The 19345-nt window shown below is 32.5% G+C and overlaps 1 protein-coding gene across 1 annotated transcript in view; it reads right to left on the bottom strand.

Annotated features, from left to right (window-relative positions):
- Positions 1-19345, bottom strand: part of LOC126890264 (putative vitellogenin receptor) — a 244250-nt gene that overhangs the window by 59406 nt on the left and 165499 nt on the right. The window contains exons 16-18 of the mRNA XM_050659122.1: positions 15350-15658; positions 12973-13508; positions 1626-1842 (exon numbers count right to left, since the gene is read on the bottom strand). Of these exons, the coding sequence (XP_050515079.1) occupies positions 1626-1842; positions 12973-13508; positions 15350-15658 (1062 nt within the window). The remainder of the gene's footprint in view (positions 1-1625; positions 1843-12972; positions 13509-15349; positions 15659-19345) is intronic.

Here is a 19345-nt window from a genome sequence, read left to right as displayed (position 1 = left end):
TGTAATCAATGATTTTTTTAAATGAGAATGGGGTCATGTGATAGCTCATTTGAAAGGGTTTTTAATTCTCTATTCCCTAATATAAATATTAACATAATTGTTTATACAAAGTGTTCAAGAAAACATTTTTTTTAATTAAAATAATTGAGACAAAAAGAAGAATGTATGTAATTTATTTAATTCAAAATACGTTTTAATGTTGTTAGAAAACAGGAAAAAATGTTTATTTGACAAATAAATATTGTTTTTTGCTTAAATTCAATGTTAAAGCTGCCACCCACCTGCCTCTTGCCAGTTTGATCATTTCGTTTAAGCGAAAATCAATGTTTATTTGTCAAATAATTTTTTTTTCTGTTTTCTGACAGTAGTAAAACGCATTTTGAATTAAATAAATTACATACATTCTTCTTTTTGTTTCAATTATTTTAATTAAAAAAATGTTTTTTTGCACACCCTGTATAAATAATTATGTTAATGTTTACATTAGTGAATAGAGAATGGAATACCCTTTCAAATGAGCTATCAGATGACCCCTATTCTTATTTAAAAAAATCATTGATTACGTCATCACGCCCAGATGGATGACGTCACTAGTATTATATATATGCCAGAAAATCAGAAATTAAAAATAAAAATCGACCTGTTTCGGGATCTTTCCTTAAAGTCACCAGTTTACGAAATAATGAATTTATGCGTTACTTTATGGACGCACTGTATATGTTCCCTTATGGATATCTTTGCGCATAAAGCATGTGCTAACAACGACCATGTTCATTGAAGCGGCTAGTTGTATCAAGAGAGTTCCGTTGTTGTTCGTTTCTTCATGTAAACTGTTATGTGGTTTCCAATGGTTGGCGCATATTCCTTCTCCTTACCTATCTTTGCTTTAAAATTTCCCATTAATAACTTTACGTCATTTCTAGGACATCCTTCTATCATGATTTCTAGTTGTTCGTAGAATTCCTCTTATTCTTCGTCCGACTTCTCCTCAGTTGTTGCATGAGCATTTTTATTATTGAACATTTAAATAATTTTCCTCTGATTCTTATTTTTCATAGTTTTTCGTTGATAAGCTGGAAGTCTATTATAAGGTGTTTCACTTTTTTATTTACTATGAAGCCCATTCCTAACAGTTTACTAGTTCTGGTCCAAAAATGCTACGATCAACAGAAAGATACATTTATATGCTCTACAGACTTCGAAAAAGCATTTGATATAGTAAAACACGACCTATTATTAGAACGTTTGCTAGAAGTCAGTTTAGATGACAAGGACTTCATTCTGTGACATTAATGACAATTAATATTTTACAACTGGTCACAGAGAACACCAACAAACAGGCTTAGCAAATATTCAGGTGAAGGTATCAATAAAATATTAGTTAAAATGATTTAAAAAGACAGTTTTCTTCATGAAATAATGTCAGCAAATTACACTCAATCTCTAAATTTTTCATCGACTTGTTGCCCACGTGACACTTTGACATAATTTCACGACCTGAAGTGGAGTGAAATTAAAACTGTCAAAGTGTCACTCGGGAAACAAATCAATAATTTTAGAGCTCTCATGCAATTACTACTGATAACTCTCTCTATAATATACCAAATAATAAAAATTTTACTTACTTGTCTCCATATAGCTTACAACTGACTATATAACCAGTGGCAGCAGTATAGTATAATTGGTTTTCGAAAAATTTAAGACCTTCTGGTTGAGAGATGTTTGAAAATACAGGTTTAACTGATTCGGCTTTGTAACTTACTTCATATATACTTCCATCTTGTTTATTAGTGTAGTATAAAAGTTTCTTGTTAATATCGAAAGTTATATCTTCAACATTACCTAGAAAAATCAAAATTTGTAAATAAATTAGTACACCCGCATTTATTTTTTTTGTAGTTTCTCTTGAAGAATATACTCTCTATTAGAACGAGATAACAATGATATATTTATGATATATAGCATTGTTATAATGAGATAAGAATGTCATTCTTCCAACCATTACACAAAAATTGGTTAAGAGTTACAAGAATGTTTACTTTTTGTAAGTGTTCATTTATTGTCCTTTAATTGGCTATTAGTTCAGAGAAATAAGGAAAAAAAATATCGTGTTGGTGACACATCCCCCTCCAGGCTGGAACCAAATTTTTCGACTAATATGGTCATCTATAATAATAACCTATATGTTTCCTGCAGCTGATTTTGATGAGATACATAGTTATAAACAAATGAAGATCAAAAAACGGTAAATTTTCGCTTTTTTCGTCTCTTACTAAAAAATTGGGCATTTTAAACAAATTTGAGAGTAATAAGCTCATAAACCGTATAAAAAACTTCAATATGGCGTTCGCTGAATATGTCTATCCTTATTGGTTACTTAGAAAATTGCCAAATAAATCATAAATTTTGAGTTTTTATAAATATTCATAACTTATGTAAAAATTAACTTAGAACCTTCTTATTACATGGAATGCTGAGACTTATGGTGCTTAAATTATACCCTAAATTCCAAAGCAATTGGTCAAATAGTTTAAAAGTTATTTAATTTGTTTTTCCAAAATTAATTTTTTTTGCAACACTGTAAGTCAGAAAATGATGAAGTTACAGTAATATTTTGGATAGTTTATGAAAGAAGAAAATTTACAGTATTAATTTAATTTAAAAAAAATGACAAAAAATAATTATAGATATTGCAAAATAATTTTGCAAAAACATGTGATTTAAAAAAATGGGGGGGCTAACTTTGTCCCTAAATGTCCTAGAACAGTTGTTTTTCTTTCTAAATGTGTATAAATATTCAGTCTTTCTAAATATGAAAAAATAATTTTTCTACGGGTAACGGGTAAAAAGTTATTCTAATTGTTTATAAGTAAGTAAAAAATGGACATGTTTTTGCAAAATAATTTTACACTGTTTAAAATTATTTTTTGTCATTTATTTTTAATTAAGGTAATAGTATAAATGTTCTTCTTTCATAAACTGTCCGAAGTATTATTGTAACCTCATAATTTTCTGACTTATAGTGTTGCAAAAAAAAATGAATTTGGGAAAAATAAATTAAATAACTTTTAAACTATTTAACCAATTGCTTTGAAATTTTAAATATAATTTAAGTACAAGAAGTCTCGGCATTCCGTGTAATAAGAAGATTCTAAGTTAATTTTTACCTAAGTTACGAATATTTATAAAAACTCAATATTTATGATTTATTTTGCAATTTTCTAAGCAACCAATAAGGTTGGACATATTCAGCGAATGCCATATTGAAGTTTTTTATACGATTTATGAGTTTCTTACTCTCAAATTTGTTTAAAGTGCTTAACTTTTTGATAATAGACGAAAAAAGCGATAATTTACCGTTTTTCGATTTTCATTTGTTTATAACTATGTATATCATCAAAATCGGCTGCAGGAAACATATAGGTTAATAATATATATGTCCATACTACTCAAAAAATTTGGTTTCGGCCTGGAGGGGGATGTGTCACGAGAAAAACCTTATTTCTCTGTACTATATTTGATTTATTTAGCTGCGTATTTAGTTGGCTAGCAGAGGGAAATGGTAGACATGATGAAAGAAAGAAAAAATTTAAATGCAGGTTTTTTGTCTACAGGACTAGATGTCCATAAGTTCAATGATAACACAGGTTTTAAAAAAAATAAATGTTAGACTATTTGACGAAACCATATGACTAGGGGGATTTTGGGGTCGCTGATCACGAATCCGGGGTCCGCTGACCTCTCTCACGTCTAGGTTAGGGTTATTTCAAGGTCAGATTAATATAAATCGACACAATCGCGCCGAAAAAGTATATTAGGGGGTTTTTGGGGTGGCTGATCACAAAACTGGGGTCCGTTGAGATCTCCCACGTCAGGTAAAGGTCATTTCAAGTTCAAATCGGGACAAGTCCACAAAACTTATTTGACTTTGAAATGACCTTTACTTGACGTAGTAGAGCTCAGCGGACCCCAGTTTTGTGATCAGCGACCCCAAAAACCCCCCCCCCCCAAATATACTTTTTCGGGACGATTGATTTGACCTTGAAATAACCTTGAGCTAGACGTAAGAGAGGTCATCGGATCTCGGATTCGTGATCAGCGATCCCAAAAACTGCCTAGTCATTTGGTTTCGTCAAATAGTCCAACATTTATTTTTTTTTGTAAACCTGTGTAATTTATTACATAATGGAGTTCATACCAATGAAATCCAATCAGCTAGTTAACATCATCATACAAAGGATTACAGTAAACCAAACTAAGATACTGGTAGGCAAACTGTTGACAACCTAGAAAAACTTACTGCCAATTTTATTATTGAAACAATATATAGTGATGAAAATAATCGAATAGATGAGAAAATAAAACAGACAAAAGGACGCCAAGTCAAAACTGGGAAATGAATAAATCAACAGAAGCTAGAAAGCTAGGAAAAGCATACAAAGGAAAGAAGAAGACTGAAGAAGGCTGGAAGTATGATGTCGAAATAAAAGAAAGGGTAATGAAGGGGTATTTGCAAAAATAAAAAGGATGGACAAAGACATTTTGATGAGTTTTGGAAACATGAGTGGAAAACCAGGAAGTAGTACGTCAAATTTCTTATAAGTCCGTTCGCTAAACTCAGACTCAACTGGCTAGTGATTTAAGCTAGTAATTTTGCCAATTTGATAAAATTGCCAAAAAAATCATTACGGAATAGTTAATAATTACTAATTATTTAGTAATTTTGCAAATTTTGTCAAAATTGGCAAAAAACAAAAAAGTTACGTACTAAAATCATTAGCCATTTGCGTCTGAGTTTAGCGAACCGCCTATACCAACAAGATTCCAGCAGATACATAGAGCTAGAGATAGGAAAATGTGCAAAAATCAGAAGGAAATGGTCTTATCAATATCATTTGAAAAAAGGACATCTAATATTAAAGTCTGTAAAAACATGTTTTTATCATGTTTTTAAGGAGGGTTAAAAAGTATCCACAACATTGCATTACATCCGATTTTCTAAATACCTTTGTTCCTAAAAATCTAAAACATTTAATAGTTGTCGGCGTACTACTGCCCTATTAAATGCCATAATTAGCATTTCTATATTTTAATTTATTTCCTCATACTATTATAAAAACTTGAAAGTTAACTATAAAAGGCACCCTTGAATACTTTCAACACCATCTCAAAATGGAAAGTGACGTTACCATTCATGTTGCAAATTAGCAAAATCTAAAAGAAAAAAGACCAAGAAGTGGTCAAAAACAACCATGGTTTGTTCAACATGCCAAAAGTATGTATGCGGTAAGCACAGCAAGAAGTCAAGTGTTTCGGTATTCGACGATGATGCTAATTCTACTGAAGCCGAAGACTCCGAGTAAATATAAATTCTTATGAAAAAGACTAAGTTTTCAATCTAATAGCACATAAAACAACATGAAAAAATGTTACTCTACATCCTACCAGATTGAAAACAATGGGAACCTTCTCTGGTTACACGTCCGAGGCTTCTACAATTTGCAAGCCATAACGGATGCTGAGACTAAGGAAGATGAGGGAATTTTACAATTTATAATTCTCGTCCCATCTGCTCAGCGCGGTAAAGTTCCAACGAGAATGGTTCCCTTCGTACTCCAATCAGAGTAAACATGTAAATCAAAAATGAATAAACCATTTTCAATATCGTTGCAACATGAAAATACAGCCGTATCATTATTATAGTTCAATCAGAGAGTGCAGCAAGCACCTCTATAGGTTTCGAAACTTATTAGTCCCTCATCAGGAGGCACATATGCTGCTCTCTCTGACCCAACCAGGACAAACCCCGGCGTGCACAAATTCTTATCTTTTAAATGTTCCATTAACGCCTAGGAATATTTTTCTATTTGTAAAAGTGTTATTTTTAAATTAGTTTAAATAAAGAAGATCTCTAGTAGAAGTGACAAGGTGTGTTTAAATCGCTCCGTGGTTTCAACTCAATTTTTGGGTCATACGAGTGTTTTAAACGCTAATAAATTAATGGTGAATGTGCTTAAAGGTAAAGAAATTGGTGAGAAGAATAAATATAGTTTTTGAAAACTGCAAGTACAAAATATATAATAATATTTAATAATCTGTACAAACTTTTCGGATACCAAAGAAAAAAAATAGTAAACAGTAAGTAATTAACTAGTTAATATAGAGGTGGAGGAACCTGTCCTCAAAGAGCTCCAAAATAACTTTCGGTGTAACATTATATTATTTAAATTTAATAGACAATATAGAGGTGGACAAACCTATCCTCGAAGCGTTCCAAAATAACTTTCGGTGTTACATTGTATTTAACTTTAGTCGACCTCAAATTACGTAGCTAATAAATGGTACTGAGAAGAACTGAGCCTCTGAAGGGTTGAACTGGGTGAAAGTTCTTATCGCGGTACGTGAATTCGGATAAACACTCTATTCGCTGGTTTAAAATAAGTTCGTGAAATAACAAGGAAAATGGAGAAAATGATGGAGGAAATAATGAAAAAATTGGAAAACATGGAAGACAGAGGCATCAGGATGGAAAAGAAAATAGATAACCTACAGTCGGAAGTAGGAAATATTAAGAAAGAATACCGGGTAATTAAAGAAGAAAATAGGGAACTAAAGAAAGAACTGAAAATGTAAGAAAGCAGGATAAATGACCTAGAAAGAGAAATAAGAAAAAAGAAAATAATAATCTTCGGGATTGGGGAAAGAGAAAATGAGGATACATCCATTATGAAAAAGGAAAGCCAGAAAGTTATAGAAAAACTGGATATCGAACTTGATGATAAAAAGGATATAAGTGAAATTAGAAGAATTGGAAAGAAAACGGCAGATAAAACACGACCGATGCTAATAGAGCTAACAGATTGGAATAAAAAAAGGGAAATAATCAAGGCAACTCATAAATTAAAGGGAACTAACATATTCATAGATGAAGACTACCCCAAAGAAATTCAGATTCAGAGAGGAATATTACGAAAACAGATGAAAGAAACGAGAGAAAAAGGATATAAGGCAAATATAGTATACAACAAATTGTACATAAATGATGAAATTTATACAGCAGAGAGCTTAGGTTATGAACAAGAGGAGCAACAAGTCGTAACAGATAGCGGTAAGGAATATAATGCAAGATCAAAAGCAGGAAGAACATACAGCGAAAGGTCTCCTGAGATGGGAAAAACGGAAAGGTCTCCTGAGATACGCAACAAATACCCAAGAACAATCCATTCAAAAAACTAATTAGCGAATCGGACGGAGAGACGTTGATGACGACCAGGCAAGGACATGGAACATCCAGTACTACGAAGGAACAAATAAAGAGGACAACTAATAACAAGGAAAATAATAGAGAGAAGAACAAAACAAGAGTGACAAAAGCTATTAAACTAGGAACTTGGAACATCAAAACTTTGTATAACAAAGAGAAGGAACTAGAAATGGAATTTGAAAAGGCAAATTTAGATTTTCTTGCATTGACAGAAACTAAGAAGAAAGGCAAAGGAGAAATAGAGCTAGAAAATGGACATTTGCTATTATACAGTGGGGTCGACACAATTGAAAGAGCTGCATCAGGAGTAGGATGCATCATACACTCCAGAAACAGAAAGTTTGTAAAAAAGTGGGAAGCCATATCCGACAGAATAATGGTAATTGAATTTAAATGCAATGAACAAAACAAAAGTATAATAGTGACGTATGGGCCGAACGAAGACGAAAGAGCAGAACGAAAAGATGTTTTCTGGGAAGAACTATCAATAGCGACCGAAGGAAGTAAAGGATCCATATTAGTAGCGGGAGACCTTAATGGGAGAGTAGGGCAGAGAGATCATGAGAACAAGACAGTAATTGGAATACATGGGGAAAAAAGGAGAAATAATAATGGCAAGAGACTACTCGACTACTGTCAAATACACAATTTAATCGTCACAAATACCTTCTATGAACACAAAGATTTTCATAAGTATACAAGGGAAGAACCTAGCAGAGGTGAAAGATCCATAATAGACTATGTGCTAATAGAAAAAGAAATTAGAAGGAAAATCACCGATGTAAGAGTAAAACGCGGTCCAGAGATAGGTAGTGATATTATTTACTCGTGGTAACAATAAGAGGCGAAGTAACAGAGGATCACAACCAAACAGCAATAACAAAAGAATTTAGCACAACAAATCATACAGATTAAGACACAAAACTGTAGCCAACAAATACGTAAATGTTTTGAACGAAGAATTAGGAAGGAAAAAATGGGAAAACTTACAAGTGGACCAGATGTGGCAAACATTCAAAAACACAATTATAAAAACAGCAGAGAGAGTTTGTGGAATACACAAAAGCAACAGTAAACAGAAACTAACAGCATGGTGGGCAGAGGAAATCAGAAGACACACGCGCAAAGAAAAAGGAGATGTGGAGAAAATATCTAGGTAACCGAACAGAAGAAAATTATAAACAGTATAGAGAGCAGCGGAAAAGAGTTAAAAATATAGTAGTAGCAGCAAAACAAAAGTCATGGAAAGATTTTGGAGACAAATTAGAACACGATAGCAGAAGCAATCAGAAATTATTTTATAAGGTCATAAAAGGAATAAGAGGTAATAAACACATAAAGAAGTAACATCACTAAAAGATCAGAACGGAGATCTACTGACTGATGAAGTGAGCATTATGAAAAGATGGAAAGAATATTTCCAGAAACTACTACAACACGAACCAAACAGCAAAATTGAAGAAGATGAAGAAAGAACTGGCGAACAAGAAGTTGGATTTATACCAAACATTACAATGGATGAACTAACTGACGCGATTAGGAAGTTAAAAAATGGAAAGGCACCGGGTCATGATCAAATTACGGCGGAAATGATCAAAAACATGGGTGATATGGGACTACAAAAGTTATTAGAACTATTTCAAATGATTTGGAGAGACGAACAAATACCTACAGACTGGGAGATTGGTCTGATTGTACCTATACATAAAAAGGGTGACAACAAGAATTGCAATAACTATAGAGGAATAACTCTGTTAAGTACAGTGATGAAAGTTTATGAGCTAATAGTAGAGAGTAGACTGAAAAAAATAATAGAACCAACTTTAGAAGAATCGCAAAATGGTTTTAGACCTGGTAGATGTACACAAGATCACATTTTTACGTTAAACGATATAATAAATAAAAGATTATCTAGGAAGAAAAAAACTTACCTCAGTTTCCTTGATATGGAAAAAGCATTCGACAAAGTACCTAGATCAAAAGTATGGAAAAGTCTGAAGAAGAGAAACATACCAGAGAAGCTTATACAGGTAACTAAATCAATATACAGAGACACTAAAAACCGTGTGATAAGTAAAAATATGATATCTGACCAGTTCAGAACAACTGAAGGTGTAAGACAAGGGGGAAGCTTGAGCCCGTTACTATTTATTACTTTTATGAACGAAATAATAAAAGAAACAAAAACAAAAGTCAGACCATTACACATAGGGTATAGAAATCTGAAAAGCACAGAGATAGCAGATTGTACATTTGCCGACGATGTAGTAATTTTAGCAGCGACTGAAGACGAGCTACAAAGAAGCGTAAAAACATGGAACACAGTTTTAAAAAAGTATGGTATGACTATGAACAAAGAGAAATCGAAGGTAATGGTAATAGCTAAAGAAAGAAAGGATGTACATGTCCAGGTAGATGATACAGAGATTAGACAGGTACAATCATTCGAGTACTTGGGAGTAACCATTGAAGAAACAGGTAGACAGGGAGCTGAGATCAACAAAAGAATTGATAAAGTGAATAAACTGTACCACGCAATAGGAAAAACAATTATTAACAAGAAAGAAGTATCGAAACATACGAAAATCAAGGTATTTAGGGCTATATACAGACCAGTACTTACATACGGATGTGAATCCTGGGTACTAAATAGACAACAGAAAAGTAAGATACAGGCAGCAGAAATGAGGTATCTACGCAGAGTTCAAGGAGCCACTAGAAGGGATAGGGTAAGGAATAACTACATAAGAGAAGAACTGAAAATCGAGACAATGATGGAGTATGTTGAAAAAAGACAATTAAGTTGGTGGGGGCATCTACAACGACTACAGAAAGAAGTACCAGTTAAAAAGATATGGGAAACGAAGGTGCAGGGAAAAAGAAGTAGAGGAAGACCGAGAGAGACATGGAACGAAGTGATGGCAAGGATTCTTGACAAAAAAGGAATAGCATGGAACGAAGCAAAGGCGATGGCACAGGACAGGAAACAATGGAAGAGATTTGTGCACTATTAACAGAGCACACGTTAATACCTACACCCGAGAGGGTAGAAGGTCTAAAGATGATATATAATATTTAAATAAAGAAGCACGTTTTTGATTAATTTATGTGTGGACATTCATTGACCCTCCTTTTGGTCCTCACTGTTTCTAATAAAAGGTTGGTCCTGCAAGGGTTAAAAATAAAAAGAAATAAGAAAAAGTGAAGATGCTTGACGCTTTTCTACTCAGTATATCTCAGTGAGACTACAATCTCACTAATGCCGGAAAAATACCACCAGGAAATGCATATCCTGACTGGAGCTCTAAAAGACAGCTTTACTTGTTTTATGTAGAAGACTGGTGTCCAAAGAATAATGTTAATACACTATCTCGATGCAAATTTTCTCAAATTTTCGACGACTTACATGTAAGTTTGTTTACATCCAAGAAGGACCTATGTGACAAATGTGAGCCTTACAAGTGTGGAAATTTTAGGAACAAAGAAGCTAGAATGGAGAAAGGCAATGATGATAAGACAGATACAAAATGCTTCACTTTTACAATGGATCTTTAACCCGCCATTACATACACGCGCTATGAGGGAATCCATCACCATATTTGTTTATAACCCATGAAATTGTGTAACTAATACGATAACCTTAAGCACCCAGGAATGCCTTTAGCATGGTTCATGAGAGGGTATGAAAAAGTTATAGAATATTTCAGGCGGTCAGTGTGCTGTGTGATAGTTGAAAGAAGAGACATCCCTCTTCAAGTGAGGGAATTCCTTACTGCGCGTGCAGTCACGGTGAAATCACGTTTCTGTTATCTCAAAGAAACTTTTAGGTTTTTATTTAATATTTAGGTAGGTTTAATTAAAATATTATTGTTTGGATTAGGTTAGGAACAGTGGCACACCGAGCGGGGGGTTTGGGGGTTAAAATCCCACCCAGAGCATATAGAAATATATATAAAAGAAAGTAGGAAAATGTAACTTGTCTTTCACAAATAATACAAAAAACTTTCGGTGCCCAAGCTAACACCCTCCCTCCCCCCAGAGGAAAATTTTAGGTGCGCCACTGGTTAAGGACCCATTTTTAAATTTACCTATTCTAATTGGGAAATAAGCCACAATTTAACTTGAAAAATTGATTTTATTGGCGTTTCGAATTCCACCTCGGACGTCGTTATCAAAATACAAAATATTAATAGTTAATTACATAAATGCCACAAAGAAATAGCTTCAGAACAGTTGTTAATTTTAATTTGTATTTTTAGTAAAATGAATTCGCGTAAAGAACGTTATTTTCTTCAGTGGCTTGCTAAAATTGAAAATTAAGAAAACTTGCTTTTGATCTATGTATATTATTTTTACTTTTGTTTTGTTAAATTAATGGAACAAAATTGGTTTACGAGACTTTCTATAATATGTGAGTACAACCCATTTTATAATTATACATGTTGACATTCATTCTTCCTCGAAATAAGTCGAACTTATGTAGGTGAGGGCGACGCTCATACGCGTGCAACCACGTCACAATAGAAGACGCGTGTAACGGCGGGTTAACCCTTATTATTTGCCCCAAAATATACAGTAATCTAAAAAAAAGAAGAAGAAAGATAAAAAAATGAAAAAAAACTAAGAAGATGTAAATGATGATTAAGAATAAAAAAAATAAAAAAACAAGTTAAAAATATAAATAAATAAAAAATATTACAAATATAATTACAAGTAGGTACAGAAAAAATTGGTTTGTTTTAAAATATCAAAATGTCTGGCTAATTGGCTAGGCCAAGGCCATCAAACTCACAAAAAAGTCTAAAGTGTCTAGTATTTACTATAAATCCAAATTGAACTGGCTCCTGTAAAGTTTGCTGTTCCGAAGTTAGGAGGAGTGCTAATTACAATGACTATTTCACTCATCTTAAAATTTTCACATAATCTGACCAATCACAAACCAAAGACAGCTTGTGTTATCGCGAAAACACCAACTGTCTTTCAATTCTGATTGGTCTATCAGCTTCGTGTTTTCAACGACGTAACCATGGATACCGATCGCAAAGCAAAGTTTGACGTTTGCCAAAAAAATTATTGTAGCTGTATACGTCAAAATGAGTCGTTTCGGTGGTAGTTCAAACGAAGTTATAAACCAAAACATTGAAGAAAATATACCGAGTAACACAAGAAAATCTAAATCTTATATATGGAGACAATTTATGATGTTCTGTGTGGATCGCAACTACAAATTAGATGCAGAAAATAACAACGAAAGACTAGCATTCATTCTAAAAGACTGGGCCTTCAACTATTTATTGTTATAGGTAAAAAATAATTATAACAAATTATTTATAGTTATAATAAATATTTCATGATTATGACTAATTGTGAATTATTCAAAAAATGGGTAGATTTGGGTTACCTAGATAAAATGTATTATTATTAAATTCCTTCCTCTCATTCTACTGAATTTTTGACCTATCACTTTGTTCGTGAAATAGTCTAATAAAATACCACTCGTGATTTAATTTATCTTATAAGTCTGTCTTTTATTTCTAAACTCAACTGAGTTGCTTAAAAAAAACACCACTCGTCCTACGGACTCGTGGTGTTTTCAAGCAACTCAAGTTTCGTTCAGAAGTAAATCGACAGACTTATCGCGAAAATTGAATCACTAGTGGTATTACTATTGATAATAGGGTATCACTAATAAAAGAAATAATACGTACCTGTTGTTGTTTTTACTATTTCTTGTCTATTAGATCCGTCCAAATTTACACTATATATTACGAAGCTTGGTGTTTCTAATACCCAAGAATTCCTCAACACGTAGAACAGTAATTTATTGACGGAATCAACAGCTAAGGCAGTTACATCTCGAGACGATTCAATATTTATCAACTTAGCACACTTTTCTTCAAAACTGCAAATACTAATAGACCGGCCATTAATATCAGTGTCGAAGTAATAAATGTTTTGAGTGGACCAATCAACTGCGATTTTTCTAGGGAAACCTACGTTTCTGATGTAGTGCATCATGTTTGTGTTGGTATCAAGTTTATAAATAGCTTGAGTTTCATAAGAACTGAAGAATATTAGTCCTGGTTTAACCAGAGTATCCAAGCTGGAGATTTTTAGCATTGGATTGGTGTAAAGAACAGCCATTGTGTTTGATTTAGGAATTAGGTGACGGATTTGGTTTCCGTAAATCACTAAGTATATGGTCATTCGTGGTCCGTGAGCCTTACAAGATTTTTTATTAGAACTAAAATGAAAAACAAACTTGATTATAATCACTACATATTACTACATTTATAATTATAATACTATTTGTATCATTCAGGAACATATTAAAACATAAAGTTAGACGTAAAGATCTGGCACCAAAATCAAAAATATTATTTTAGTCATTTTAAAAGACTTCATTTATGTAGATATTGTCAACATTTCGAAAAATTACAATCTAATCTATTTATATTTTTTAAATATTAAATTTTAACTTAAAATCAAAAGTTAACATAATTTTTTTTAAGTTTAAGTTTAAGTTACTTAAAAGTAACCCCATGGGAAAAAATCAAGTAGTGTAAGATCGGGAGATCTTGGGGGAAGGATCCAACTTCTGCAGGTTTGCCGATGTACTGTTCCATGTTAACATGGTTGCTTCCACCAGATTGCATAAATAGTGCATTATTTCTCAAAACTGCACTCGGCAATTTGGATCATCCTCATTGATGTCCTGGAGATTATAATTATTTTTGTATAATTGCTTATGTATCATTTTATATACACTAAGCACCAAAATTAACGCACCACCTTAAAAATGGGACATTTTTGATGTCTTGTGTTTCCTAAACCTGTTGTCCGATTTTAGTGATTTTTTTAATATGTTATAGCTTTATTCTTCAAGAATATCGATGTAGTAATAATGTTGCTAAAAAAATAAGCGTCATTGTATACCGGGTGTAACAATGATAGTGTGTTTTTTCCTAAAAGTTTATAACACCCTGTGGAATATTCTGGCGTACATAAAATATTGAAATTAAAACTCAACTGCAGCCTTATGCTTTCTTAACATTATGCTTTTTGATTCATTAGCTTATGTTGGATAATAAAAAACTTAGGTACTTTAACAACTAGCCATGTTCTTCATCAATACAGGGTGTTTCTAAATAAGTGCGACAAACTTTAAGAGGTAATTCTGCATAAAAAAATAATGAGAATTTTCTTTATAAACATATGTCCGCAAATGCTTCGTTTCCGAGATACGAGATGTTGAATTTTTTTACAAACTGACGATTTATTTATTTCTCTAAAACCGGATGAGATATGCAAATGAAATTTGGCAGGTTTTAACAGGTAGTTATTGCGCATTTTTTGGCATACAATTAAGAATTTTATATTCACCATTGGCGTGCATACGGGTCATATTACCCGGTCATATTACCCGTATGCACGCCAATGGTGAATATAAAATTCTTAATTGTATGCCAAAAATTGCGAAATTACTTCCTCTTAAAACCTACCAAATTTCATTTGCATATCGTAACCGGTTTTAGAGCAATAAATAAATCGTCAGTTTGTAAGAAAGAATTCAACATCCCGTATCTAGAAACGAAGCATTTGCGGACATATGTTTATAAAGCAAACGGTCATTATTTTTTCATGCAGAATTACTCCTTAAAGTTAGTCGCACTTATTTAGAAACACACTGTATTGATGAAGAACGTTGCTAGTTGTTAAAGTACCTAACTTTTTTATTATCCAACATAAGCTAATGAATCAAAAAGCATAATGTTAAGAAAGCATAAAGCTACATACACGTTTTAATTTCAATATGTTGTATATGCCAGAATATTCCACAGAGTGTTCCAAACTTTGAGGAAAAAACATACTATCATTTTTACACCCTGTATACAATGACACTTATCTGTTTAGCAACAGTAATATTACATCGATATTCTTGAGGAATAAAGCTATAACATATTAAAAAAATCACTAAAATCGGATAACAGGTTTAGGAAATACAAGACATCAAAAATGTCCCATTTTTAAGGTGGTGCGTTAATTTTGGTGCTTAGTGTAGTTATATAAAAAAATGAAACTCACCTTAAAAGGAAATTATTGTAACAATCGCAAGAATAGCCTCCTTCTTTATTGTGACATAACTGACTACAGATTGGTGGATCCGTTTGGCATTCATTATCATCAATACAAGTTTTTCCATCTCCTAACAACTTATATCCAGGTTTACATTCACATCTTGGTCCAGATGGTGTTTTTACGCATATTTGATTGCAAGAATTTTTTACACCGATACAAGATGAAGAACAGAGTCCATCTTCATCAGAGCCATCAAAACAATCATGTTTGTTATTGCATACTGAGGTCATATTTATGCATGCACCGCTATGACATCTGAAAATTCAATCTACTATTAAGAATTACCAAAATGATTACAGGAGAACCTGCAAGAACACTGTCAATGTAAATGAGACTTCAGAGACTACGAGAAATTCCAGATATGTAAACATGCCTGGGACAACGAGCATAGAGTACAATGGAAAAATGCATCAATAATCATGAAAGAAACAGACATCAAAAAGAGAAAAGTGAAAGAAGCAGCCCTCATCTTACTTAACCAAAAAAATGTGTAGCAAACCCATGCACCAGGCTTTGGTTGCTAATACTAAGAGAAGAAGTCAGCAACAAGAACATACCAACTGTAGCGGAGCAAAGGAAGTTGGAAGAACAAATCATCGAAAAGAATTCATGCACAATACATTCATCTTCTTCTTCAACCTGTGTTCGTCCACTGCTGGACATAGGTCCCATCCATTTGCTTCCATCGATTTCTACTCTTGGCAATTCTCATCCTCTGCTTGCCCGCGACTTGTTTGATATCATCTGTCCACCTCTTCTGCGGTCTGCCTACTCCTCGCATGTTCTCTCTGCATATGCGATGTCGCACAATACCTATACGACACATAATACACGTACACACAATCATGAACATAAATAAAAAAAAAATAATTTACACAATCATATCTACGATACAGATTACGCAAAAAAATTAGCACAATATAACAGTAATTATATGACCTTCCAACAATGTTTTCCTTCATAACAAACAAAAAAAAACAAAGTTTTCCAACGACACATTGCTGTGACCTATAAGATCTAAGCCAAGTATGTCACTATTTCAAAAGAAATACATAACCTAAAAAATCGGGGTATAAAATCTTCCCAGAATATTTGAAGTGAATACTTATTTAGCATAATCCTTTTTGAGAACGGAGTGGAAATCGTAATGTCAAACATTTAGCCCATTCAAACAACAATCTTACCCCAAAGAAAATCAAGAAATGATAAAAATTTGGGAATAGGTAGTTGAAATTGTTTATTATTATATAAGAAGTTTATAATTCTACATCCCCTCCATTTTCCAAAAATTGGCAATAAGGGTTGGTTTTTCATTAAATATGCTGTATTTCGGAAAATAATGCTATAAGTAATCAAAAATATTTTTTTAAAACCTTTTTTTTTTTGTCATAAAAATGTATAATATAATCATTTAAATCACAATTCCTTTTAGATTTACGTTCTAAAATAGCTACATAACTTGAATCTAAAATTGCACAACAGTTCATTCACTAACGGTAAAATATTGCAAAACCTCCGAATTTTAAGTAACCGCTTAGATTGAGATGAAATTTGGCATACACATAGCTAATATGTCAAATAAAAAAGTGATAGTGTACACAGATGTGCGCTTTTGGTCGGGGGTGAATTTCACCCCCTCTTGCGGGTGAAAAAACCGCATGTTCATACTAAGTCGGGAATTACACAAAATTACTAATTCTAAGCAACTTTTGTTCTATACAGTTTTTTCACTAAGTCAATACTTTTCCAGTTGTCTGTTTCTAACCGTTCTGGTTTTTTTTTAGACAAAAAAACAACACGTTTTTAGACGGTTTTCCGCAAATAACTCAAAAAATAAGTATTTGATCGACAAATATATCCATGGTAAAAATGTAGCATATAAAAAAGTAAAAAAAATGGTGTATGTATGAAGTCTGTAGACCCAGTAGAGGCAGAGTTGTAGCTAATGAAAAGTTGGTTCTTATTCGTCAAATTCCAAATAGAATATTTCAACGTGAAATAACCAAAAATTGAGCATTTTTCGGGGAAAACTCATTTCAACTTTTTTGAAGTGTTTGAAAAAGATTTATTTTTGGTTTAAAAAAAATTCTACTTTTAAAAGTAAGTGAGTTACGCTAAAAAATAATGTTGGTCCCTTTTATTTTTTGGTAAAAAATCGTGAAAACCACCCCCTAACATCACAAGTTACTTTACTTATGAGTTCTTTATAAAATATGATCTGCTAGTTTTATCGGTTCAAAGTGCTTATTTTTGAAAAGGCTGTAGTTAAAATGGGTTGAACGAGTCACTCATCACGAGTGTATGCAAATTTTGAACAGCCATAGCATAACCAATTTTTGTATAACAGGAAAACAAAAAATCCAAAATATTCAGAAAGGCAAAGCATTTTATTACTCTTTGAGATTTTTGTTATCACTAATAATTTTTAAGTTATTTTGAAAAAAAAGGAATTTTTTAAAAATGAACATTTTGAACCAATGAAACTTACAGATCATATAAATAATATATAAGTAAAGTAACTTGTGAAGCGGTAACAAATAATTTCATCTGGGATGCTAATTTGGGGTGATTTGTACGATTTTTTTCCAAAAAAAAGGGACCAACTTTATTTTGAGCGTAACTTACTTACTTTTAATGCTAGAAACTTTTTTAAAAAACAAAAATAAAGCTTTTTTTAAACAATTTAAAAGGGTTGTAGTAAATTTTCTCCGAAAAGTGCTTCATTTTTTGGTAATTTCACGTTGAAATAGATTTTTAATTAAACGAATAAGAGCCTACTTTTCATTTGCTACAACGCTGCTTGGGCTAGATCTACAGACTTCATAATATATACACATTTTTTTTCACTTTTTTATAAGTTATACTTTTGCTAAGAATATTTTTTTCAAAAAATAATTTAGTGAGATGTTAATTCCGAAAAACCGTCTAAAACGTGTTTGTTTTTTTGTTGAAAAATGAACATATTCACTCCTAAATTATTGACTTAGTGAAAAAACTCTATAGAACAGAAGTTACTTAGAATTAGCCAGTTTATTAAATTTCGGACTTATTTTGAACGTATGTTTTTTCACACCTGATATGGGGTAATTTTCAAATTAATTGATACAAAACTAACCGAATAAGACTGTTTTAAAAATTTTTTGTTTTCAACCCCTATTAAAAAAGGGCTATATGAAAAGGGCTAAAATAATCAAGTCAATATTAAAAAAAAAAGCGAATAAAATCCTTTTTCCAACTGTGTTAAAAATGCAGTTTTTAGCACTCCATAGGAGCGTTAAATAGTTATTTATGAAAAAGTTCGTGAAGTATGCTTTTTGCGAACGCACGCGATGTTTAGAGCACGAGCGACAACGGAGCGAGTGATATACATCGCGTAAGTTCGAAATAAGTACTTCACGCACATACAATATTTTATCTAAGATAAACAAATAAAAAAACTGTAACTCTTCGTCATTGGAATTCATTTCTATTCTATAATTTTTAGAACTTTGACATTTAAAAATCCTAACTACTGTCAAACCTAAAAACTGTCAAAAATTTTTTTGTAAGTCATTGCTCATATTGTCATCATCATGACAACGCGAAAGTTAAGAATATTTGATTATATGAAAGTGTGCCAAAAAACCCATTGAAAGTGTGCGAAAAAGTAAATCCCATTTAAAATACATTGTTACTTCACGCACACTTTAAACCCTTCACGCACTGCTATCTATAATGACAGTTTTCACAAACTAAAAACTTATACATTAGGGTGGTTCGAAAAAATGGGTTGCTTAGAATTTGTCATTTTATCCATTTCCGAACTTATTTCGAACATATATTTTTCACCCCCGAGAAGGGGTGAAACACCCCCAGGGCAAAAGCACACATCGGCACAATGTCAATTTTTTTCTTTGACATGTTGGCTATGCGTATGCCAAATTTTGTGTCAATCCAAGCGGT

This window comes from Diabrotica virgifera, chromosome 8 (genome assembly GCF_917563875.1).
Source record: "Diabrotica virgifera virgifera chromosome 8, PGI_DIABVI_V3a".
NCBI classification, from domain to species: domain Eukaryota; kingdom Metazoa; phylum Arthropoda; class Insecta; order Coleoptera; family Chrysomelidae; genus Diabrotica; species Diabrotica virgifera.
Note: the sequence above shows the minus strand (reverse complement) of the source record. Positions and strands in the feature narration are given on the sequence as shown.